The 25,960-nt window shown below is 41.6% G+C and overlaps 1 protein-coding gene across 2 annotated transcripts; it reads right to left on the bottom strand.

The window, feature by feature from the left end:
• Window positions 1-828: 828 nt before the first annotated feature.
• LOC127596353 (ATP-dependent 6-phosphofructokinase, muscle type-like) lies at window positions 829-25,943 on the bottom strand. Of its 2 annotated transcripts, XM_052058731.1 has the most exons (22): window positions 25,776-25,943; window positions 23,282-23,355; window positions 23,085-23,162; window positions 21,736-21,925; window positions 21,216-21,381; window positions 21,050-21,094; window positions 20,402-20,510; window positions 20,215-20,310; window positions 17,699-17,791; window positions 16,944-17,069; window positions 15,023-15,087; window positions 14,793-14,856; window positions 13,781-13,927; window positions 6,559-6,629; window positions 5,380-5,467; window positions 4,752-4,904; window positions 4,518-4,682; window positions 4,376-4,437; window positions 3,874-3,985; window positions 3,700-3,799; window positions 1,171-1,276; window positions 829-1,077 (listed from the first exon to the last, which is right to left on the bottom strand). In XM_052058731.1, exons 1-22 carry the CDS (start codon window positions 25,864-25,866, stop codon window positions 936-938), a joined length of 2,343 nt encoding a protein of 780 aa, XP_051914691.1. In that variant the 5' UTR covers window positions 25,867-25,943; the 3' UTR covers window positions 829-935. The 2 variants fall into 2 exon arrangements, with proteins under 2 accessions (XP_051914691.1, XP_051914690.1); XM_052058730.1 differs by having other exon boundaries at window positions 4,518-4,904.
• Window positions 25,944-25,960: the final 17 nt, after the last annotated feature.

Genomic DNA, 25,960 nt, shown 5'->3' with positions numbered 1-25,960 from the left:
TTTAGGTGGCGCCAGAGGATCGCAAATGAGTTTGCCTTTTTGCAGGAGGCTTCAAACCAATGCATTTTACATGAACACGTCCGGTCGGGATTGTTAGTAGGGCTTGGTTGGGACCTCCAGACAAAAAATTTTTTTTCCTTTTGCTAAAAATAAAGAATGAAAAATCTCAAACAACTAATAAAAACTATATATGTATGGATAGCACAGATGCCTCTGAACATTTTGAGTGTTTGAAAAAAAAAGAATGTTTGTATAACACAAAATCCATCATTACCAAAATTGTAAAATGCGTAACTTAGGATTTTTTTCATTTGAAGGGCCCAACGGTTAAGAATGTTGGGCCCGGCTGGTTTTGGGCCCTACATTCGGAACAAATCTACTCTTAACACACACTTCACACATAAGGCAAATCTTCCATGACAATTTTATGAGACACAAGATTGTTGCGCATTTGATGTCAGGAAATAAATGGGGCAAAAACAGTGTGACTGTGTGTACATGGCCAAAGCAGATGTTAATAAATTCATGTGGCATTTTCTGTTTGGTATTCTCGTTTGATGTTTTGTGTGTTAGGGTTTGAACTGAAGCCTTTCATAAATAATAATAATAATAATACATTTTATTTATAAGCTCCTTTCAAGACACCCAAGGACACTTTACAATAACAAAAAACACAAAACAATAAAGTTTATATTCCCTGTACTCAGATGCTTTGGCTCTGGACCTGACTGGTGAAAGGCAGTCGGAGCGTGCCAATAACCTGTCCAGTATGTTCTATTTAACGGAGATTTGCAGTATTGCAATCTGATTGTTTTGTTAAAGAGAAAACATTTTTTAAGAGTTTAATCTTTCTTTTGTTCTCTGAGGCTGCATCTGAATACAGTACATAAGATAAGATTATGAAGATGAGTTGAATATTAATTTGTCGGTGACCCCTAGCTGGAGAGGGGGCTTCTCTTCTTGATCACATGCTCCATATCAGCATGCTCTGACGTGTCCAGCTTGATGTTGTACTTGGCCAGGATCTTCATGATGGGCCGTATCTTCAGCCACCACTGCGTCTTTGGAATGCGGTGCCTAGCAAATAGCAGGTGGAGATGGGGAGGAGTAGCAATTAAGACACGACAGCACTCGTGTACACATGGTGCCTCGAAAGCATGCACGTCATACTCGAAGTCCGTGTTTCCCTTAAGTTCAGCCAGTGGCTGAAAGGTGAGTGCCCTCTTCCGCATGCCCAGCACGCAGGCAGAATTGGGTGTATTGGCAAAGATGCGACCTGTGGTAGCCAAAGGAGAATACATTTCAGTAGTTCACAGTAGGCTACAACATAGTCAGACCTGTCACCATGGGTGGGCCACAGGGAGCCGTACCCAGCCGCCAAGATACTTATACTCCTCATTTCAGGCACAGATCACTAAAAACCATTAGATTACATATTATCATAGCTGTTTTTGAGAAGTGAAAAGCTAATGTTGAGTTGTTCATCACTCATACAGTAAATGTAGAGAAACAGGGTGATTTTCACTTGATTGATGGCCAGTTTTATATGCAACAGCCAAACACACCCTTACTGAAAATTTTGTTTGGTACGCAGGCTTATACACGACAAATACATCCACATTGGTGTGCAAGAATCCTGTAAGTTTTTCAAAGTGAATCTGCAAGTTTTTTGTGTCGCTTGGGGTAAAGTGGCAAGACATGTACGTATTTGTAAATAACAAGAGACACTTGAATGTGTCTTGAATGGACACTCCAGTCTACTCGCACTTGTGGCAGCAGTCAAAACTCAACATAACTATAAGAAAAAGCTTACATCCCTTAACGTGACAGAAAGCTGCAATCAGTCTGCACCAGAATGTTTGTGGGCATCTCTACGAATGAACACACCAACCTCGATAAATACCGCCCCAAAATTTGCTGTTTCATGGACCAAGTGTTTTCTCATTAAGTGACATAAGCTTTGTTGTAATATTTGGGCAAGCATTTTAATATTTTTAGAGGTCAATATAATAATAATAAGTAGACATGTCAACATAAATTTTAGTGAGTATTGATCCCAGTTTTCAGGTATATCCTTTAACGTGCTTCCCAACTCTTGAGTCAGAGGGAGCAGAGCAAAAAAAAACAAAAACAAAATGCAGGGAGCCATAGGCAAAAACAAGCCCTTGGTAGTGGAGGCCGCTCCGATCTTGTAAATGATTTTTTTAAAACATTCAGAGGAATCTCAATGTGTGACCGGCATAAAAAGTTAGCGTTCACTCACTGATGCTGAAACATTTGGCAACTCTGTGCTTTGCCACATAAACACATTTGAGATGTAAAATACACATTATACATCACTAACAGCAATACAAGACCACTTATTTCGAGCCTTAGTAGTACTACTGTAGTAAGTAACAATAGTGGTAAAAAGGGTCAATCATACCGTTCAGATGTATGAAACTTTTTAGATACAAAACCTTTGGATTTCAACTTTAAAAGTGTTGCTTCACTTGTTATTCTCAATAATCCTCAAGAAAGATTGTAAGCACTTGCCCTAGCCCAGTAAATATAAGAATGTTCTCAAATTCACAATCTTTAGATTAGATGATGCTAACCATTAGAATGCAGTCTTTGGTGGCAAGTATTAGGAAGCTAATTTAAGATGTTAGCTCATTGTAACCGATTTTAAAAGTTCACATTATGTTAACATTTTGTCAAAAATATGAAAAAGTAGGGGCGGGGGGGGGGGGTGGAGGGCACAGAAAATGTTTGCGTTGGGCATCGATATGACGAGCTACGAATGGCCCAGGACTGAGTGTGCTTTGTCACGTCTCGTCCATTGATGACGCCAGGCAGTGCGGAGCTGCAAGAATTGCACAACATTGCCACAAGAGAGAAGCACAGGTGCCTCTCTCGCAGAGGAGCCAGATGGCTCGCCTGCGATTGTGAACATGCATCTGAGACGAACGTATGACTTTCATTGTTAGTTCGAAACGACAGGAGAGGTCTAAGGTGCAAAGTAACGTTCGTATAGACTAAATCAATCAAAATTTAATTTGAGTAATTTCTCCAAGACTTTTAAGAGAATCGCTCAGGGTGGAGCTTATTGATCCTGCCGTTTTTAAACATTTAAATCATGGGCCAGTTAAATACCGGGCCTCAGTACCATCCCTTATAACCACTGTTATATTTATTGTAATGTATTCTGTGATATTCCTTTCAAATTGGGATGCAGCAATCTTTAAACTGTCAGGACACCAAAAGGCTCGTTCTTGGACACCATTTTGTCTGTTTAGGATGTAAAAGTGTTTCTTTCTCTTTCCACGATCGTCTTTTCAGGAAATGTGTCATAAAGGATAAAGTAATTACTCGTTTATCGCGGATAATGGGGACCAAAACCACCCGCGATAAACGAAAATCTGCAAAATAGCAACCAATTAACATATACAGGTTAAAAAAAACAAATATATTATACATATAGATTTTTTTTTTAATGATTTTAATATGCTTGAGAAAATCCGCGATGCACCGAATCTGCGATAAACGAACCGTCAAATAGCAAGGGATCACTGCAATTGGAAAAGTCAGAACACACACGCAGAGTTTATCTTTTGATACTGGGTCTCTCGTGGGACATGAGCAGCATTTTTCGGACGATCCCACTTCAAAGTACCGCTGTTTATGATATTTTAAAACACCTATTTCAAGTAATCTTACCATGCCTGTAGCACTCTTTGAGCTTTTCCGTCAGCCATAGCACAGACTTGGCACCCATCTTTGTCCCAAAGTTTCTGTCAAAAGGCGTTGGGGTGCCACCCTGCCGTGAACAGAGAAGTTGTCAGGTGCACGGGGAGAAAAGTGAGTGGACAAATTCGAACACGGCAAAGCCACCTGTTGCATGTGTCCTAGCACATTCTTGCGACAGTCAAAGACACCTTTACCCTCCTCGGAGTACAAGTTGAAAATGAAATCCGTGGTGTAGTTGGCGTTTGAGTTTTCGTTCCTGTAGTAGGGAGATCAGCAATTGTAGTCCACAAAAAGACTTAACGATGGATTAAAGATGTCATGAAGATCGGGCCATCGCACGCCATTTTTTGATGATGATGAAAAGGATCATCTAACATCCACGCCATGCTCTGCTTAATTAGGCACAAAAAGTTCATTAGCATTAACGCGTGCGACTTTAGGATTTATTTTCAGCCGTCAGAGCAGCAATAATATCCTGGTTGCATGGTCACTAGAGTTAGTGCGGATTGACGGCATGTCATCTTGACCTCAGAGATTTGATTACAACTCCAATCTTTTACAGACGTTATTGAATCAAGTATCTAAGTAGAGTTTGGAATGAGGAATATGTCCTGTTACCCTCCTGTTCATATCTGTTACATTCTACCTGAGAACCAAGCCTCTTTTCACTGTCGTCTTCATCTTCTCCACAAGATGCTCAACATTTCCCTTGAAGATAAAAAGCGCAACAGACGGGAAGTCATCCTCTATCTACTGTACGGAGGCTTTCTCCATCATCACATGTTCACCTCCAGGTCTTTAATGTTGAATTTCTCCTCAAATATATAGGCAGCGTCTGCCCCGGCCGCGAGCCCGGCCATGGTGGCTAAGTAGCCGCAGTAGCCTCCCATCGTCTCGACGAGGAACACGCGACGTTTGGTCCCCGCTGCTGACTGCTTGATTCTGTCGCATGTCTGTAAGCAGTTTGTGAATGAGCACCTAAAGGTTGTGAGTGTGTGTGTGTTGCTTGTCCAAACACTAACAGAGGTGATGGTGTTTAGAGCGGTATCAGCGCCGATGCTGAAATCGGAGCCAGGGACATTGTTGGAGACGGTGGCGGGGATCACGACCATGGGGATGCACGCCTCCTCGTATTTCTCTCGGGCCTGAACCATCTCCAGACCTCCTACGTAGGCCTGCGAGAACACACACGAGGAGATCATTTGAGTCGCCCTTCCCTTCACTTCACAAAAAAAAATTCAATGTATTTAATTAATGAGGTTATAAAGACGTTAATCCCTGTCAGTTGTGTTTGTTACCAGTGGTTGAATGTGTTTTTGTTTTATATTTAGAATATACCTAACAATTTGTACCTTTGTATATCTCACCATATTCACTGCTAGGACATTTCAGAACCTATTCAAAGCTAATTTTCTCCCATTACTTGAGTGGTAAAAAAGAGCTGAGAGGCCTCAATCGTTATTTAGGTAGAGTTAACGCTGTGCTCCCCAATTTGCTCCCCAAATTTTTGTATCCATTCCAGTGCCCTCCTTGAATCGTTCTCAAAATCTATGGACTCTCTTTGCCACCAGTCTGGGTGTCTATGGAGGGTCAAAATGCATAGGCCACTTTTAATGGAAGAAAATGTGTATCTTGGCTGGCCTGTCCTACCTCAAATCCTCCGATGATCACCAAGGCGTGGATGTTAAACTTTGCAATGTTCTGGGTGATTTCCTCCACCAGTTTACCTGGAAGTGTTCTTTGAAGAGAAACAGAAAGACTTTGTGTTGTTATGACTCATGGACATTGGGTCGGGGGGTTGGGTTCGGTCGGCGGGTCGATAATTTGACATTGGTGACTGATCCAGAGAATTATAAATACAACTGAAGTGTTACGGTTTGGAGTTCAATCGAACCAAAGTGTGTGAAAAACAGCTCAAAATCAAATTTGCAATTCAAATCAACACTGCACAGGATGATAGCAATTCCTGTGAGACTTCAGCTCCAAAAATGTGATTCCAAAGGATAAACTCCACTAGTTTGTATTGTTTTTTTGGGATTACACCCACGTGGCACAGCGGTCGACTGGTTAGCGTGTCGGCCTCACAGTGCAGAGGTCGTGGGTTCGATCCCCGGTAACCAGTTCATTGTGCACCCCGCCTACTACCCGAAGACAGCTGGGATAGGCTCCAGCATGCCCCGCAACCCTTGTGAGGATAAAGCGGATCAGAAAAGGGATGGATGGACGGGATGCCACCCAGAGAGGGAAAAAATGTGATAATCATTGAATCAGTAACTGCATTTAATGAGCAATAGGAAAAGTTATTTACATAGTTAAAGTCTATTTACATACAGCAAATCATGTTAAAATATAACTTGGAACATGAATTAATGTCCCAAATGAGCAGCTGGCCGGACGAGCCGCCCCCACACCCACACCTTCCCATCCGTCCGTCCCCTCATTACATATTATGTCTTGTGACTTGTTGTAACTGTCATATGCTTTTTACATGCTGGGGTCTTTTTTGTCCTGGACTCAAATTATCCTCAGAAGAGGATAGTTCGAGCGTGTTTTTTTCCCCCTCTCCGTCCCTAGTGGTTTCCTTTCTGAACTAAGATCTCAGGGCACTGTGCACACAGCGAGTACTGACAGGCCCTTTGCAGTGTATCCCATGTTCGCCATTGCTTTTCATGTTTCTTGTGCAGAGCGTGCCTGTTAAGTGATATTTCGTTGCACGAACGTGTAATGACAATAAAAAGCAATTCGGCATTCAATTAATAGTTTACGATTTCCGATGGAAACAATTGCTTTGAAATGTTCCACTTTAGAGGCGACCTTACACATGATTACCTCTTAGTGCCCAAATTTGAGCCTCCCAAGCCAGTCCAGCCACTCACTGAAGTCCAGTTGATAGGCTCAATCTGTAGCAAATAAAAGAAATGAATCGTCACAACACATACTTGAACTCAAGTGCACTCGACCTCTCCGAACACACCCAATCTCAAGAGTAGTGCATGGGCGTCAGAGTGAATTTCTGAACACACTTTAGTCTAGAGTTAATTATGTATAATAATTGAAAATTTAGTATCTTCTCAGCCCCCCTGCCCTAGATATCGGTCAAACCCCATTTCTTTGTGAGGGCGAAAAAAAAATCCTGGGACTGTGCTTACTCTGATGGCTGTCGCATGTGTATCGCCGTTGTAAGGATTGACTTTGATTTTCGTGTCTCCAAAGTTTGAGCGCATACACAGAAACAGTGCGTGTCTGACTACACGAGCGACTAAAAATAAAAACGCTATTACTCAAAGTTGTCAACCAGACAATTATTAAGAGGATGTATGTTTTGACCCAAAATACAGTCGAAAAGCGGTTTAATGAGGAGATGCCACTGAATGGTTATGGCCGCTGCCTCTTGTTATTATGTCATAAGTATGTTAAGTCAAGTAGAGTCAAGTCAACTGTATTTATAGAGCACTTTCAAACAGCCATCGCTGCATACAAAGTGCTGTACATGGTGGCAATTTAACATGCACAATGAACAGTAAGACAAATCGGTAATAAAGACGGTAGAAAGCACCAAACTGTAAAACCAAGAACAAAACTAAGTCATGCTGAGTCGAATGCCAAAGAATACAAGTGAGTTTTGAGGAGGGTTTTGAAGATGGGCAGCGAGGAGGCTTGCCGAATGTTCAGTTTCGTTTGGTTTAGTTTGGTTTGTTTATTGAACATAAAACATATACAGTAATAATTTGACAGAAAATAATGGTAGATAAAAAAGTAAAAGAAAGAAATCAGTCTTCATTCAACACAGTTATTATGTTCAAGGGAGTAGGATGAAGTAAAAAAACGTATCTAGTCCTACCCCGTTATGTGTTTATATGTACTAAATCATTTTTATATCAATCAGAAAAGAAAAAGTAATAAGAAGTCTCCATTAAGGCTCATACTTTACCCTTAACCGTGATATTTTCACAACTTTTGGTTTGTATCGGGATTATATACATCCTCACCCTGGCACTCTTGTGTCAATTTTCTCTTGTATTCATAATGGATATTGCAATACCTTTCTCTATTTATCAACTTAGTTCTGATTTATCATTATATTTAATGTTTAGAATTTATCATTTTAACTCTGAATCGTGTAGGTTGTTTGTACTATTTTTTTGAATTTGTTTTTGAACTCAGCAAGCGATTTACTCATTTTTAGGTCCGTTTCGAGATTATTCCACAGATTAACACCTTTGCTAGATACACTTCTTTGCTCGATGTTTGTTCTTGTTTTGAGTTTTTTGAATAAGTTGGTACCTCTTAATTCATAGTTGCTTTCTCGAATTTCAAAAAACTTCTGAATGTTTTGGCAGAGCAGGTTAATGTGTGCTTTGTACATTAATTGGGCGATTTTAAAGTCAACCAGGTCATAAAATTTCATCGTATTTAATTTAATAAATAGTGGATTTGTAGGTTCCGTATATTTTGATCTATTAATAATTCGAATTGCTTTTTTTGTAGTTTGAGAATAGGGAGTGTGTTTGTTTTGCAGGCATTTCCCCATATTTCCACACAGTAGGTCATGTATGGTAATAATAATGAAGTGTATAAAGTGTACAAGGATCTCTTATTTAGCACTTCCTTGGTTTTGTAGAGGATCCCTACGGTCTTGGCTATTTTTCTTTTTACGTTATCGATATGTGGTTTCCAACATAGTTTTGAGTCTATTACTAATCCGAGAAACTTGGTTTCATACGCTCTTTCTATTTCAATTGAGTTTACCATAATTTTAGCTTGGTGTTTGATTGGTCTTGTGCCAAAAACAATTGACCTCGATTTTTTCAGGTTAAGTGACAATTTATTTCTGTCGAACCAGTTTTTTAATTTGTTTAATTCGTTTTCTACGGTTGTCAGGAGCTGTTTCAGATTTATTCCAGAACAGTAGAAAGTTGTATCATCAGCAAATAGGACACATTTAAATAGTTTTGAGACCTTGCAGATATCATTTATATATAAGATGAATAGTTTTGGACCAAGCACTGACCCCTGAGGTACTCCGTGAGTGATTTTCAGTTGATTGGTTTTTTTATTGTTGAGTTGCACGTACTGATATCTGTTTTCTAAATAACTTTTTATCCATTTATAAGCTACACCTCTAATGCCATATCTTTCTAGTTTTTTCAATAATATACTGTGATCTATTGTGTCAAAAGCTTTTTTTAGATCTAGGAAAACCCCAACAGTAAATTCTTTGTTGTCTATATTAGTGGCTATTGCTTCCACAAACTCCATAACTGCCATTGAGGTGGTCCGTTTTTCCCTGAAGCCATATTGATTCTCACTTAACAGCGCATGCTTTTGTATAAAACTATCAAGTCTGCGAGAAAATAGTTTTTCTAATATTTTTGAAAATTGTGGTAGTAGTGATATTGGTCTATAATTTGTAAACAGATGTTTTTCTCCACTTTTATAGATTGGAATAACTTTAGCAATTTTCATTTTTGATGGAAAGATACCAGCTTTGAATGACAGGTTGCATATGTGTGTGAAAGGTCGCACTACATATTCTATAATCTGCTGGATTATTGTCATATCAATATTATCAATCAGTTGACTTTTTATTTTTAAAAGTTTGTATAATATTTGATACTTCTTCTTGTTTTACTGCAGTAAGGAACATCGTGGAGGAGTTTTTTTCTATGTATCTATCCATTTCAAACAGGTCTGTTGGATCAGGAATTTGTTTTGCTAGGTTACTGCCGATGTTGACAAAATACTCATTAAATTCAGTTGCTATTTCTGCAGGTTTTTCCAAAATAGTATTTTTGCCTTTGATAAAATACTCTGGATAATCCATTTTTTTAGGATTATTTCTGATTACTTGGTTAAGTATTTTCCATATTTCTTGTGTGTTACCTTTATTCTGCTCTAATAGTGCATGATAATGATCTCTTTTACTGGTTCTTATAATATTTACTAATTTATTTTTATAGGTCTTATATTTTTTTTCTGCTTCTTCAGTTCTGAATTTTAAAAACATTTTATATAAATTGTTTTTATTTTTACATGCGTTTTCTATGCCTTTCGTTATCCATGGCTTACTTGGGTCTTTATACTTTTTGGAAACTTTAGTTAATGGAAAATGTTTATCATATAAGAAGATTATGGTAGACTGAAATACTTCAAAAGCTGTATTTGGGTCTTCGTTTGAGTAGACCTCGGTCCAGTTTTGTTTTTCTAGGTCTTGCTTAAAGGCATCGATGGAACGTTGGGTTCTTAGTCTTATTTCTGTTATACAAGTTGTTGATTTAGCTTTTCTATCGAAATAATTATGAAAAGGGGGAGGTCATTCCAGAGAGAGGGACCAGCAACAGAAAAGGCTCGATCCCCTCTGAGCCTGTTTAGTTCTTGGTACTTCTAATAATGTCTGGTCCACAGACCTGAGGCGCCGGGCAGGTGTGTAGGGGCGGATGAGCTCAGAGAGGTAAGGTGGCGCGAGATTATTCAGAGATTTAAAAACAAATAAGAGGATCATGAAATTAACTCGAAAATGTATGTGGAGCCAGTGAAGGGATGCCAGAGTAGGAGTTATGTGCTCCCTCTTACGAGTACCAGTCAAGAGGTGAGCAGCGGCATTATGGACCAGCTGAACGCGCTTAATGGAGGACTGGCGGACTCCAAAATAAAGGGCATTGCAGTAATCGAGCCGGGATGTGACAATAGCATGAGTTACTGTCTTAAAGTGTTCATGTGAGAGGAGAGGTTTTATTTTGGCCAGCCGATCAAGTTTGAAATCACTGTCCAGTTTAAGGCCCAAGTTTGAAACTGTTGACTTAAGATAAGGAGACAGGGGGCCCAAGTCTACGGGATGGGATGTACAAGGGCCACTGGGAACAAACTATATCACCTCTGTCTTCTTTTCATTGAATTTCAAGAAATTTTGTGCCATCCAGGTTTTGATTTGTTCCAGACAGGATAGGAGTGGCCTTAATGAGAAGGCGTCTTTCTTGCTCAGTGGGACATAGATCTGACAGTCAAATGCATAGCAGTGGAAGGGAATACCATGTTTCCTTAAGATGGAACCCAAAGGGAGCAGAGACAGCGAGAACAGCAGAGGCCCCAGAATTGAGCCCTGTGGAACACCACATGACAGGGGAGCAGTGCGTGACTCAGAGCAGCCAAGGCTGACACAAAAGGTTCTGTCAGCTAAATAGGACCTAAACCACTCAAGAGCACTGCCGCCAATGCCCACCAAGTGCTGCAAACGAGTCAGCAGAATACTGTGATCCACTGTATCAAATGCTGCAGTTAAGTCCAATAAGTTTCCTACCTGTTGGTGCTTGTTACTACCAAGATCTAGTCCAGGGGTGCCCAAACTTTTTGGATCGAAGATCTACTTTTCGATCAACTAACCTCATGGGATCTACCCTTACCGGCGCGCGCGCACACACACACACACACACAAATTTAAGATTTACCTGCTTTATTTTATTTTTAATTTTTTTTTTGTGAAAATGAGCCTGATTAGTGTGCAGTGTATATTAACAAAAACAATATATTACTAACATGTACAAAGACACACAAATGGTTGTTTGTTTTTTTTCTTCTCGACACTCCTCGGATCTACTTGGGACCTGTCTTAGATCTACCGGTAGATCAGGATCTACCTAAAGGGCACCCCTGATCTAGTCTATCCTGCTGACTCTCTGTTGGTAACTCCAAACTATGAAAATAATTTATCCAACTTCTTAGGATTGCCGTTTTTTTAGCACTGTGCAGCTCCTCATAAAAATTTCTTAATTTTTCACGATTGATTTTTTGATCGGTGGTCAAGCCATCCGGAGTGCTAACCTCAGTTATAAAACGGGCTTCATTAGATCTCCTCAACTGATGACAGAACAGCTTGCCGGCTCATTCTCAACGTACATAGAACACCTGACGAGATCTGAGGTGAAAATCTTCATCTGTTCCAGATGATAGAATGTCAAATTTATTCAGCAAACTCTCGCGACAGAGATCTGCCGAGGGTATCTCTGAATTCATTTGATCGATATTCAAGCATTCTTTTCCTCTTAGTTTTTTTTTCTTCTTCTTTAGATTTGGTCTCAGGACAAGTACATTTACTCAGAAACTGCATGTTTTAGTATTTTGTATGTGGATTGTTTAAAGTATGATGGGTGGAATGTAAAATGTCCTCCAATTCTGGAATGACCCATCTTTTGTTCGAACAAGTACCAACTATTCTTCAATACAAGCAAACTAAATACCCCATCCATTCATTCATTCATTCATCTTCCGAGCCGCTTGATCCTCACTAGGGTCGCGGGGGGTGCTGGAGCCTATCCCAGCCGTCTTCGGGCAGTAGGCGGGGGACACCCTGAATCAGTTGCCAGCCAATCGCAGGGCACACAGAAACGACCAACCATTTGCACTCACACTCACACCTAGGGACAATTTAGAGTGTTCAATCAGCCTGCCACGCATGTTTTTGGAATGTGGGAGGAAACCGGAGCACCCGGAGAAAACCCACGCAGGGGAGAACATGCAAACTCCACACAGGGAGGCCGGAGCTGGAATCGAACCTGGAACCTCTGCACTGTGAAGGCCACGTGCTAACCACTGGACTACCGGGCCGCCCCTAAATACCCCAGTTTATTGATAATCGGAACATATATGGGAAATATAATCTTATCTTTCCCATGTGTGTCAATGAATTTGACAGTCCAGGATTACTTATTTATTGGACCAAATAGCAGTTAATGTTAATCAAAGGCTGAAATCTCCCACCTGAAAGTGGAAACATTTAACGCGAAATCACACACTGTATGATTAAAAAAGCTTCTCATTACAAGTTAACTTTACCAAATATGGCTGCAAATTTCTAGAGCTCTAGGTAGTTGCGCATGTCAGAGTGTGAGTATGTCAGCTATTTGGACGTGATAATATGCTATGCCAAAAAATGTGCAAACCGGGCACATGGCGGCGGGGAGCGGGGCTTGGAAAGACTAACACAGGAGAAACTATAACACCTTTAACAGGGGGAGCAACTCCAGTCCACGAGAGCCGCTTTCCTGTGTTTTAGATGTTTTCCTGCTCCTGCACACCTGATTGTGATGATCAAGATCGCATCAGGCTTGTACAGAACTAACTGAAGAGCTTTTGTTTTGAATCAGGTGTGTTGTAGTATTGTCTATGTTTTATGTTATAGGTTCTGTTGTATTAATTATACAGTACATGTTATTTTATGTTAAATGTTCTGTAAAGTGCTTTGTTACAGCTGCAGCTGTTGTGAAAGCGCTATATGGAGGAGTGAAACTTCTAAAACAGGCAGGGCAGCTCCTAAGCAGTCCTAAACCTTAAATGTATTTTTTCCATTTGACATCATATACTGTCCGCCCAATACGGTGTAAGAAAAAGATTTTCACGAATTGTTGATTATCAGCGGAATGGGCTGGTAAATGTGTACACATTTACAGGTAAATATTTACTTACGTCAATAGAACAATCACCTGCTAAGTCATCATGACCCAACAAATAGCAGCTAAAAAAAGCCAGCAACAGATTTTTGGCACCAACAGAAGATAACTGTGTGTGTGTGTGTGTGTGTGTGTGTGTGTGTTTGAGATCCAGAGAGAGATAGAGAGAGATGGGACAGAGAGAGTGAGAGAGAGAGAGAGAGAGAGAGAGAGAGAGAGAGAGAGAGAGAGAGAGAGAGAGAGAGAGAGAGAGAGAGAGAGAGAGAGAGAGAGAGAGAGAGAGAGAGAGAGAGAGAGAGACAGATGACAGACAGAGAGGGAAATCTGGGCTTCCCTGTTAAAGTCGCTGCCCCAGCCCCATAAGCAGAAGAAAATGGATGAATGGCTGGATGGATAATGAAGCAACAGTGTGACATATTATCATTTAAATCTAAGAAATGTAATTTACTACAACACGTTCATTAATCCTTTCAGCAATCTTTGCTGATCAGCAGGACACAGTCATCCATCTCTGCGATTTAACGTTGAGGCATTTGGCTTACATCTTGGCATAGTTGGCAAATATTGTTCTGTTGCGTAACATGTCGACGTCAAGTGCCGGTCGCTACCTGTCCATGGGCAAGGCCGTCAAAGCCGTCGTGGACGGCCAGCATGTTGTGACCTTGGATGATACCCATCCTGACAGCTGCACGCACGGCTGCATTCATTCCAGCACACGGAGCGCCGACATTTATGATGGCCACATTGATGTTACTCTGACACAAGGAAGGGATCGTTAACTTGAAATACTTAGGGAAATACAGAAAAGTTTAACAATGCATGAACGAGGTGACAGATGCAGCTGGTGATAAACAGTGTTGCCAGATGCACTACCTTAAAAATTCCCAACCGTTGCAATCATTTGAGCCTAATATGATTTTTCACATTTATTCCCATTATATGAAGTCTTTTTTTTGTTGTAATTTTTTTTGTCAGTCCAGTTTTATTTTTACGAGATTATAATTTTTCCCTTGAAAAAAAACCCAATCCAACCTTAATCCCATGAGATTCTGAAGATGCACAGTGAAAAAAACGGATTATTCCCTTTTACAATATTATTTCTCTTTGAGGAAATGACATTATTCTCATGAGACCACTGCTTTTGTTGAAGAAAATAACAGTGTATCCTCATTAGACATTTTTTTGTGTGAAAAGAATACAAAAAATGACATTCTCAGAGATAACATTTTAAAACACAAGTGCTGTATGATTGCGTTTTTGAATGAGAAACAACTGTGCACTTTTTCCTCTCTGAAAATGTTACATTCATTCTACTTTTTACAGAAGAGATTCTTTAGGATGATTTATTTTCTTTGAGAAACACTTTTCTTGTAACTATTTTCTTTGTGATTTTCGCACCCCAAAATATAAATTTTACAAGCCCCCCCCACAAAAAAAAAAAGATTTTCCCTCCAAAACATAAACTTTTAGTCCCATAAACAATATTACTTTTAGGACTTAACTCTTAGCTTCCAGTTTGCACTTATTCCTGGAGCAACCATTTTGAGCGTGCAGTACGATACCCGACGACTGTATTCCCTCTCTGGCAACACTGGTGTTGATCAGATGGATGGTTCTTACTTTAACATCGGGGGGGTTAATATGGGCCAGCAGCTTGTATGTGTTCCAGTTGTTCTCAAAGCTCCTGCAGGTTGAGCGTCAAAGCAAAATTTATTGAGCTGATTTAGTTTCTTTGTGGGTGTCACTACCCTCACTCTATTGCACAATAGAGTACAGTAATAATAACAACCACAACGATATTAATAACTTTATATTTCTGATTTTAGATTCATACAACATAAATATCTTACTTTCCCCTGAGCTTGATAGCATCCTCGAATCGGCCTTCAGCCATGGCAGCTGTCACATCTTTGGTCTGGAAAGCAGAAATAGCAAAAGAGGACTTCAATTCACAACCTCAGTACCAAAATCCAAATCTTCAAAGGCAAAAAATGATTTTTTTTTCAGAGAGTCAAAAAACCCAACAACAGCCCCCTCCAAACAAAAGTCACTAATGTTTGAGACACTTAAATAGAAAAATAAATAAAACACCACAATGTGACAATATTATGCCACGAACACCTTTTGCTCTCTCGCCTTATGTGTTTGTGTTTCTTTGTGTACTTGTTTTTTTTTTTTATTAGAACTGCTTTGAAATGAAAATAAATCATCGTTATTTTCTTTTTCTAACTCTCAGGTAATTGTACAATTCCAATGAAGTTGGGACATTGTGTTAAACATGAATAAAAACAGAATACAGTTATTGGTAAATCACGCTCAACCTATCCTTAATGGACTACACTACAAAGACAAGTTCAAATTGATACATTTTCTTGTTTTTAACAAATAATCACGAGCTTCGAATTTTATGGCTGCAACACGTTCCAAAAAATCTGGAACAGGTGCCCAAAAGGAATGAGAAAGGTATGCTCATCAAACACCTCTTTGGAATACTATATCCCACAGGTCAACAGGCTAACTGGGAACAGGTGGATGCCATTATTGAGTATAAAAGGAGCTTCCCTGTATTGCTCAGTCATTCACAAGTAAAGACGTGGGTAGGTTCACCTGTGTGAGAAAAGTCAGAGTTTAATGACAACGTTCCTCAAGGTACAATTGCAAGGAATTTAAGGATTTCATAATCTACAATCCAAAATATCATCAACGGTTACAGAGAATCCGGAGAAATCATTGCTTGTTAGCGGCAAGCCTCTAAACCAGCACTAAATGCCCATGACCTTCAATCGCTCAGGCGGGACTGCAACAAAAGCCGACCTCACTGTGGAAAGGATTTCAAAACTTGGGCTCAGGCACACTACAGAAAACCATTGTCATTAAATATAGTTCTGCATTAACTCTACTATGCAAAGCAAAAGCCATTTATCCACGACATCCAGGAATGCTGCGCGCTTCTCTGGGCTGTAGCTCATCTAAAATGGACTGATGTAAAGTGGAAAAGTGTTCTGTGGTCTGACGAGTCCACATTTCAAATTGTTTTGGGAAATTGTGGATGTTGTGTCCTCCAGGTCAAAGAGGAAAAGTACCATCTGGATTGTTATGGACACAACGTTCAAAAGCCAGCATCTGTGATGTTATGGGGCTGCGCTAGTGCCAATGGCATGGCTAATCTACACATCTGCGAAGGCATTATGAATGTTAACAGGAATATTGAGGTTTTGAAGAACTGCCATCCACGCAACATATTTGTCATGGACTCCCTTGGCTTAGTTCAGTAAGACAATGCCAAACCACATTTTGCACACGTGACAAGGGAGTGGGTTCTTTTCGTAGAAATATACTAGACGGGCCTGCTTGCAGTCCAGACGTGTCTCCCATTGAAAATTTGTGGCGCATTATGAAGACCGCGGACTTTTGAACAGCTGAACCTGTCATCAAGCAACAATGAAAAACTGACAAAGCAACAACAACAATTTGTCTCCTCAGTTCTCAAATGAATTTTGTGAAAACAAAAGGTGATGTAACAGAGTGGTGAAAATGACACTGCTCCAAGTTTTTTGGAACACTTTTTCGCCATAAAATTCTAAGTTAATGATTATTTGCTAAAAACAATCACGTTTATCAGTTTTTCTTGTCGTGTGTTCAATTAAATCTAGGTTAAACACTATTTGCAAATCGTTGTACAATATTCTGTTTTTATTTATGCTAAACACAACGCCCCAACTTCATTGGAATTGTGTTTGTAATTTGTGGCATAACAACAGACAGACATACCACTTGCACACACTCCATGAGTGGCAGCCGAACTGCCTGGTTACCAGACAGGCTGACGATACAGGCCGGGGTGTCTGGTGTGGCCTCCAGAAGAGCCATCACCGCCTCAACCCCCATTCTGCTGCCCTGGAGGGGACAAACACGACACACACACACACACACACACACACACACACACACATACACACACACACACACACACACACACACACACACACACACACACAGATCATAACGTGTGTTTCCGTCCGTTTGTGTTTTGCTTGTCTTCAATAATTCACATTTCACATTTCCAATCGCGGTTCATTCAAATGATACGTTTTTAAAGGTGATGCCCAAATGTGTAAAACAACAGACTTTAAATTACTAACTTTAAATGCGTGCATATATAGTATATATATATGTGTGTGTGTGTGTGTGTGTGTGTGTGCGTGTTTTGCCGCACAGTACACCACCAAACAGTGGTGTGCCATAAAATGTAATAAAACAGTTTGCAATTAATCTGTGTTGTCATTTTAGTTTGCTCTATTAAAACTGCTTCTGTATGAAGCAGCCGTACAGGCTCAAACTTGCTGAACAAACCATTTTTTCATTTACAATGTTTTGTGCCACATACTGAAAATGTGCAATTCACAAACACATGGAGTGAGTTTCATAATGGCGTGCTTTATGGTTAATGTATCAATTTTAAGGATTTTAGGGGCTTTAATTATGGCAAATCAATTGCAAGGAATTTTGACTAATGATGTACTGACCAAGATTCTGTCGAAAGCAGAGGGCGTCCCTCCCCTCTGTACGTGTCCAAGGACGGTGGTCCGTGTGTCAAAGCCAAGTCTGTCAGTGACCAGCTAGAAAACCACAAATTCATCTTTGAGCATTATGACCAAAGTATTTGATCTGGTAGATCATCAGATGCTGAAAAATTGACCAAGCGGCATACGACTGTCAGAGCAGGCAATTGGTTGTCGGTCCAACCATCTTTCTCATAGATCTCAAAGTGTTCAATAGCATGTGTTAAGATGTTTTGACAGTTACTCAGGGCGCGCCTCAAGGGTCTATTCCTGGACCAGTCCTTTTTACAATATGTATATAAATGATTTGGGACAGAATATAAAAAACACAAGTTGTCATTTTTCTTCTGACGACATGATTGTGTATTGTTTTGCAACTGTACTTGCTGAAGTGACTAACAATTGCCAAAATTCATTTAATGCTGATTGTCATAGTTTGGCAGAATTAAAATTGTCACTCAATGCAAGCAAAACGAAACTGATGTTTTGTAATAGTAAAGCATCAGAATATTGATTCCATTGTTATGCCTCAGGTTAATGACCAATCACAGCTCACCTGCATCCTGAAGCTGTGCCATGATTGGTCATTACATCAGTGCTGAGCAACTGTGTTGCCATATTCAGTTGACAGTAAGTGACAACAAGAACGACCCCTGAGATGGATAATAACAAGTGGATTTTACTGCTTGACTCATCTGCACATATATATTAATCAGAATGCCGACTAGCGGGGCTGCATAGAAGATACTTTTTGAAAGAACATTTTTTGATTGACTTCCCATCCCATCCATCCATCCATCCATCATCTATCGCTTATCCGGGGCCGGGTCGCGGGGGCAACAGCTTTAGCACGGAAGCCCAGACTTCCCTCTCCCTAGCTACTTCTTCCAGCTCTCCCCGGGGGACCCCGAGACGTTCCCAGGCCAGCTGGGTGACATAGTCTCTCCAGCATGTCCTGGGTCTTCCTCGGGGTCTCCTCCCGGTGGGACATGCCCGGAACACCTCACCAGGGAGGCGCTCAGGAGGCATCCGAATCAGATGCCCAAGCCACCTCATCTGGCTCCTCTCGATGTGGAGGAGAAGCGGCTCGACTCGGAGCCCCTCCCGGATGACCGAGCTTCTCACCTTATCTCTAAGGGAGAGCCCGGACACCCTGCGGAGAAAACTCATTTCGGCCGCTTGTATCCGGGATCTCGTTCTTTCGGTCACGACCCATAGCTCGTGACCATAGATGAGGGTTGGGACGTAGATCGACCGGTAAATTGAGAGCTTCGCCCTTTGGCTCAGCTCCTTCTTCACCACGACAGACCGATACAACGTCCGCATCACAGCAGACGCTGCACCGATCCGCCTGTCGATCTCCCGCTCCCTCCTGCCCCCACTCGTGAACAAGACCCCAAGATACTTGAACTCCTCCACTTGGGGCAAGATCTCCTCCCCGACCCGGAGGGGGCACTCCACCCTTTTCCGACTGAAGACCATGGTTTCAGATTTGGAGGTGCTGATTTTCATCCCAACCGCTTCACACTCGGCTGCGAAACGCTCGAGTGAGAGTCAGAGAGCCCCGTTTGAAGGAGCCAACAGCACCACATCATCTGCAAAAAGCAGGGATGCAATACTGAGGCCCCCAAAACGGACCCCCTCAACGCTTTGGCTGCGCCTAGAAATTCTGCCCATAAAAGTTATGAACAGAATCGGCGACAAAGGGCAGCCTTGGCGGAGTCCTACCCCCACTGGAAACGATTCCGACTTACTGCAGGCAATGCGAACCAAACTTTGACATCGGTGGTATCGGTACCGAACAGTCCATATCAGGGGGTTCGGTACGGCATACTCCCGAAGCACCCCGGATAGAACTCCCTTAGGGGCACGGTGGAACACCTTCTCCAAGTCCACAAAGCACATGTAGACTGGTTGGGCGAATTCCCACATACCCTCAAGGACCCTGCTAAGGGTGTAGAGCTGGCTTCACCGAACTCTTCCCACGCTCGGGTCGATACCCGTAGGCTGCCTCTGGGGTCCCACAGGCCATAAAGGCTCGATAGGACTCCTTCTTCAGCTTGACGGCATCCCTTACTGCTGGTGTCCACCAGCGAGTACGGGGGTTGCCGCCACGACAGGCACCAACCACCTTACGGCCACAACTCAGATTGGCCGCCTCAACAATAGAGGCACGGAACATGGTCCACTCGGGCTCAATGTCCCCCGCCTCCCCCGGAACATGGGAAAAGCTCTGTCGGAGGTGGGAGTTGAAACTCCTTCTAAAAGGGGATTCCGCAAGACGTTCCCAACAAACCCTCACTATACGTTTGGATCTGCCAGGACGGACTGGCATCTTCCCCCACCATCGGAGCCTACTCACCACCAGCACACCCTCCAAGGACTCCAAAAAGGGTGGGTATGCTGAGCTGCTGTTTGGTGCATATGCACAAACAACAGTCAGGAACACAGTGTAGTACAGTCACCATCGGGGGCCTTGCCTTCTTAATGTGGTCTGATGAAATGATTTTGCCATCTCTGGATATGGCACCCTCAGCGACGATGATCACATTCAGACGAGAACCTCTGGCCCGTTGCTGAAAGCACAATTATTGTCATTAGCGTCGCGCGTCATTCAAGGAGACTCGTGAGCAGCAGAGCGGGGAGCGCGAGCAGCGACGGTCCTACATTTGCTAGTCTCCTGCACAAGTGTTCCTCCCAGCCGTCATCTGGTGGCATCTCTGGAATGAACACCCAGTCTGCGCCGCAGGCCAAAGCCGACACCAGTGCCAGGTACCTTTTGGCCGTGGGCAGACATAGACACACAATTCTTGTAAGATTACATTTCTATTCTTTTTTCTTCCTGCAAAAATACTCAACAAAAATAAAATTATTTGTTTTTGATTGTTTAATTGCAACTTCTCGTTATTTTGGTTTTTTTTTAAATTGCACCTACAATCACAGATTTTTTTTCTTGTAAAAAAAAAAGACTCAATTTGCCATGTACAAATAGATTATTTTATTTCTTTAATGGCAAAATGTTCTGATTCATGTTCATTCGGGCGTCTTTTTTCTTCAGTGACCTAATATGACTTTAATTCTCACAAAATGGGTGTACTCTTAAAAATGAACATTATTTTACTCAAACAAGGAAACAACTACTGTTGTAACATTAAAAGTCGACATTGGAATATATAATTTTGGTTTCCCTTGATATATATTTTGTTGTAATCAAGTAATACACATAAATCTCTTTCTCTTTGTCACTCTCTCTCTCTCACTCTTCTTTATATAAATTCATCTCTGTAAATAACGACAAACTTGCCATCTACTGACCCACAGTGTCTTCCCATCACTTCCAGGATGAAGGTCCTCTGGTGGCTATGGATACACACAATGAACAGTAGTTACGACGACATTCACCCATATCCATACATGTACTGTATGCGTGTACAATTATCCTCAAGACAGCACTGGCAGCAGCAAAAGCATGATGGAGGACCTCTGTGCAGTTGTGGTGATGGCATCCACCACCTCAATGATGCGGTGCAGGGCAGAGTCCGTGCCAATGGTCATGTCGGTACCGCAGAAGTCATTGTCGATGGAGCCCACCATCCCCACAATGTTGAGATGGGAGGACTTTTTGGTTTCTTCATCCGTTATCTTACCTGCAGATATTTGCTCATGATTCATCGTGACAAGAAAAGCATATTGCATCTAATGTGCATATACAGTGTTGTAAATCTGAAAGGTATCAAAAACGGACACAGTTTTTTCACCTTTCCGAGATTAAAATAGGTTTGTTCTGAAACTTATATGTGTCGTTAATATGCAATAAAAAATGTTGAAACAAGAAGATGGCAAATACTTTTTCATGGCACTGTACTCTATTTAGTAGGATTTACCATTCTCTGTTTGCTTCCATAATTCAAAGCAGCAGAGATATGATTAAAATAGGAGCTCCGAGTCCCTGATGAATAGCTCATCTTCGGCAGAGTAAATGGAAAGCAATCTCTCCTCACCAGCTCGGCGCAGGTCGGCCAGCAGTCCGCTCCACTCTGTCCTGAACTCATTGGCCCCGGTCAGGCTGCCGTCGCCTCCGATGACACAAAGGTTGGTAATTCCGAGCTTGACCAGGTTGCAGGCCGCTTTCATACGGCCTTCCCTGGCTCTAAAGTCTTTGCAGCGTGCACTGCCGATGACTGTTCCTCCCTGAAAAGTTGTTGAGCACTCTTGCATTGGTTGACGATTTGCTAAAGTATCAACGTTTTTTTTAATCCAAACACCCTATTTTGTGTCCCTTTCGAGCCACTGCAGGTTCACATGTGTCACGTATTGCAATATGAAACATTCACGAGCAGAACGGACACACTCCTACTTTTACATGTGATGGGTCTACATGGGGGTCATTCCATGCCAAATCACCCCACCAAAAAAATCTGGAAAATTGAATGAAGTGGATTTTGTTTTTAATGGAACTTGTGGTACTTGTTGATAGTGGTGGCACAACATGAAATATCAAATTTTATGTCAATCGTAGCATCGGTTTGGGAGCTACGGCCCACCAAATTTTAATGTTTGTCAAAAGGGGGCATGGCAACATTCAAATGAATCCTTATTGCTCAGGAGCTGCCTGGGTCAATATACACAAAACCCCTGATTTTAGAAACATGGAATCCAAATCTGCAATCGTTCATAAGATTGGTGCATATTTTTGTAACTTAACCTTTTTGACCTAGAATTTGACCTTGACATTTACCTTGTGGTTCATGTGACCTTAACCCTTTTTTTTCATGAAATGTAATCCCTCAAATCTTTTCTATCAAAGTTGTTTAATAGTAGCTGAATATTCATTTAAAGTCATCTATTTATTGAGTATTCCATGAATATTCATTTCAAATCTGACTCCTTAACTCTGCTAAACAAAGAAATTACATCTCTGAAACTTTCATGTTCGAGCAAACATGTGTGAGATTACATTTTCTGAAAAAAAATTGTTGAAGATCATGTGATCCCAAAAGGTCAAATTGTTGGTCAAAAGGTCAAATTATAGGTCAAACGGTCAAACTACCAAAGTATGCACCAATCTTTGAAATTATTACAGATTTAGATTCCTTGTTGAATTCCCTTTTTTTGAAGCCCATGAGATATGAGGGTTCATAAGAAGGAAACCACGCCCCTTTTTGCCAAACATGTTAAAATTCGATGGGCCGTTGCTCCCAGACACCAGCTCTGATTGACCTAAAATTTGAGATGTCGTGTTGTGCCACCACGATCAACAAGTAAGAATGTTTCATTAAAATCAATATCCCCTTGGTTCAACCCCCTGAGTGATTTGAGAAGAAATGATCCACGTGTGCCATCAACTCACCAGCTGAAGCATCATGGAAACACTCTCCCATGTAGCAGGCCGAATATTTTCTCCTCCATCCACCAGGCCCTGGTAGCCCTGATGCACACATTGACAGAACCAGAATTGTTTTCATCGCAGTCTTCATATGTTCAGCATAGACTGTAAAAGGGCGGCATGTCATATTTCAACACAACGCTGCTTTCATTGTTTCCTACCTCATGAACAAAGTAGACTTTGGCTCCAGTGTAGAGACCTACTCTGACTGTGGCTCTCACAGCAGCATTCATACCTGACACACAAAAGTGGAGAGTTTGTTTGATTTTCACACTCACTCATTGAAATTTATGGTCAGTCGTGGTAATTGTGCTAGCAACAGCTCTACCAGCTGTTACTGGTCACGGTAGTGGACTTGTCGTACCAGTAGGTTTAGGCCTACTGCACAGCGAGCAATGTGACTGAGCCCGACTGAACTCTGGCCTCGTGTGCAGGGTTCTGCAACTACTTTGGTTTGTAGCAGAGTTGTCCATTTTGCCTCCTCTTTTGTTCCTCCTTGTGCTTTGGATAGTTTTAGTTATTTGGACATGTTTACAAAGTTCACTAGGATCATATCAATAAATTTGCCCCTCCGGCTACAGAGAGTGAGCAGTTCACCAATCAGCCAGAAGAAGGAATATTTGCTATTATCATCCATCCATAATCTGATCCGCTTTATCCTCACAAGGGTCGCGGGGGGCGGGGGGGGGGGGGGGGGGGGGTGGGGGTGCTGGAGCCTATCCCAGTTGTCTTCGGGCAGTCGGCGGAGGACATCTTCAACCGGTCGCCAGCCAATCGCAGGGCAAACACAGACGAACGAAAATCCGCGCTCACACTCACACCTAGGGACAATTTGGAGTGTTCAATCAGCTTGCCACGCATGTTTTTGGAATGTGGGAGGAAACCGGAGTACCCAGAGAAAACCCACGCAGGCAAGGGGAGAACATTCAAACTCCACACAGGAAGGCAGGAGCTGGAATTGAACCCGGTACCTCTGCATTGTGAGTTCAATGCGCTAGCCACTCGATCACGGGTCGCCCTGCTATTATCATTTCTAGCAATAATAATTGGGCATTCATTTAAATTTTAATCCATGTTGGCTGTTCCATCTTTCGGGGGTGGTTGTGAAGTTTTGTAATTAGGTGCAACATTGCCACTTGAAGATTTATCCACGGACGATTTTTAAGATAAGATAAGATAAGATATCCTTTATTCGTCCCACACTGGGGAAATTTACAGCCTCCAGCAGCAAGAATGTATGTAGAAAGAAGAAAGGAGAAAGAGAAAAAAAAAAACAACAACAACAAACATCTTTCAATTAAATACAATATGAACACAATCATTTTGAATCATTGATCAAGATATATTTTTTCCATTTTAACATTCATTAGCTAGACCCATCATAAGTAAATTTCAATCCTCACATTTTCTTGAAAATTAGGTGCATGCAATGCAAATAATCAAAGAAAATACCATTCTAACTAAGTGTAATTAGTAGCAGAAACAGTACACGCAGTTCTAATTCAGCACTATGATGTTCATCTTGTCAACTTAAGTTAGGTTAAAGGTCTCTTTTTTCCAGACTTTTTTTTTAACTTATTTTTTTTTGGGAGTGAAAAACTCTTACGTGGCTGACAGTTTCACCTGTTGCTCCAGCCTTCATCTTAGCTGTCAATACTTCCTGACATCACCAGCTCCGATGAAGGCTGAAGCAACAGGTGAAACTGTCAGCCACGTAAGAGTTTTTCTCTTCAGCAAAAAAAAAGCTTATTCGTCTGGTGGCCAATAGTACTGCAGACTGTAAGATTCAGCCACCGTTAATTAAATAAACGAACCGGCCCCATTATCGCTACAACTGTATCAAATTCTGACATGGTAATTGAGTTTTCCTGGGTAGATTAAGTGTTGCATCGTTGTATTATTTTGCTGATTTCTAGTAACCAGGAGTGCTTAGCTGTTTTTGTTCATAGAAGAAGATCAATAGTGAGTAAAGCAGTAGATTATATGCACACAACTATTGAACTCCAACCTTTAATGGACATCTGGCCTTTCATTAGACTGTCAGCAGACTAGGCCAAAATAGGCACCGAGAAAAGGACAGAAGGCGTGTTAATGGCGGTCCCTATGTGTCGCACCTGAATAACCTCAAACGCCAAATGCCACAGTCTGTGTTTTTGTTGTGACGAATTGGCAGACTCCAGCTCTTGTTTCACTGGACAGCTGCTGTCGATGGTGACCTCAAGGGGGAGAACAGAGCATTTTCTCTGCATGCCGGAAGGTCACCGCCACTAAAATTAGCCCCCGACACGCAAATTGAAGGAATGCTCAGTGGGTTGGAAAAAGTATCATTGAAAAATAAGAGCTAAATCGATAACATCACTACTTGGAGGTGAACAGAGGGAGCGTCCTTACGAGGTTGCCCGTCTTGAATGCGTTGGTAAAAGAGAATGACTGCTGCGCATGTTAGGATCCTAATCTGTCACATCTCAATTAACACCAAGAACATGCACAAAAATGAATGTTTTTATTTGCAGGCATCACAGAAAAGTTTAAATAACACTTTTTTTGGTGTTCTTTAAAGGTACAAATTAACGTAGAAAATCCTCATTCAACGCAATTATCCAGCTGTGTTCACTTCACAGACACACCAGCAGACAGGAAACTATACCATCTTACCTTGGGCGTCTCCTCCAGATGTTAGCACGGCTATGGAGCGTCCCAGGCCCATCTTGGTGGGATCCGTCATCGTCTGGAGGTTCGTCGACATGTTTCCCAGTAAGCGGCAAGGGCAACGCTGAACGGGAAAGGAGACAGAGAGAGCAGGAAATGGCTGCTCTCCTGCTGGAAGTACACAGGATTTA

This window comes from Hippocampus zosterae, chromosome 2 (genome assembly GCF_025434085.1).
Source record: "Hippocampus zosterae strain Florida chromosome 2, ASM2543408v3, whole genome shotgun sequence".
Taxonomy (NCBI): Eukaryota; Metazoa; Chordata; class Actinopteri; order Syngnathiformes; family Syngnathidae; genus Hippocampus; species Hippocampus zosterae.
The sequence above is the reverse complement of the archived record's forward strand: the minus strand, read 5'-3'. Positions and strand labels throughout refer to the sequence as shown.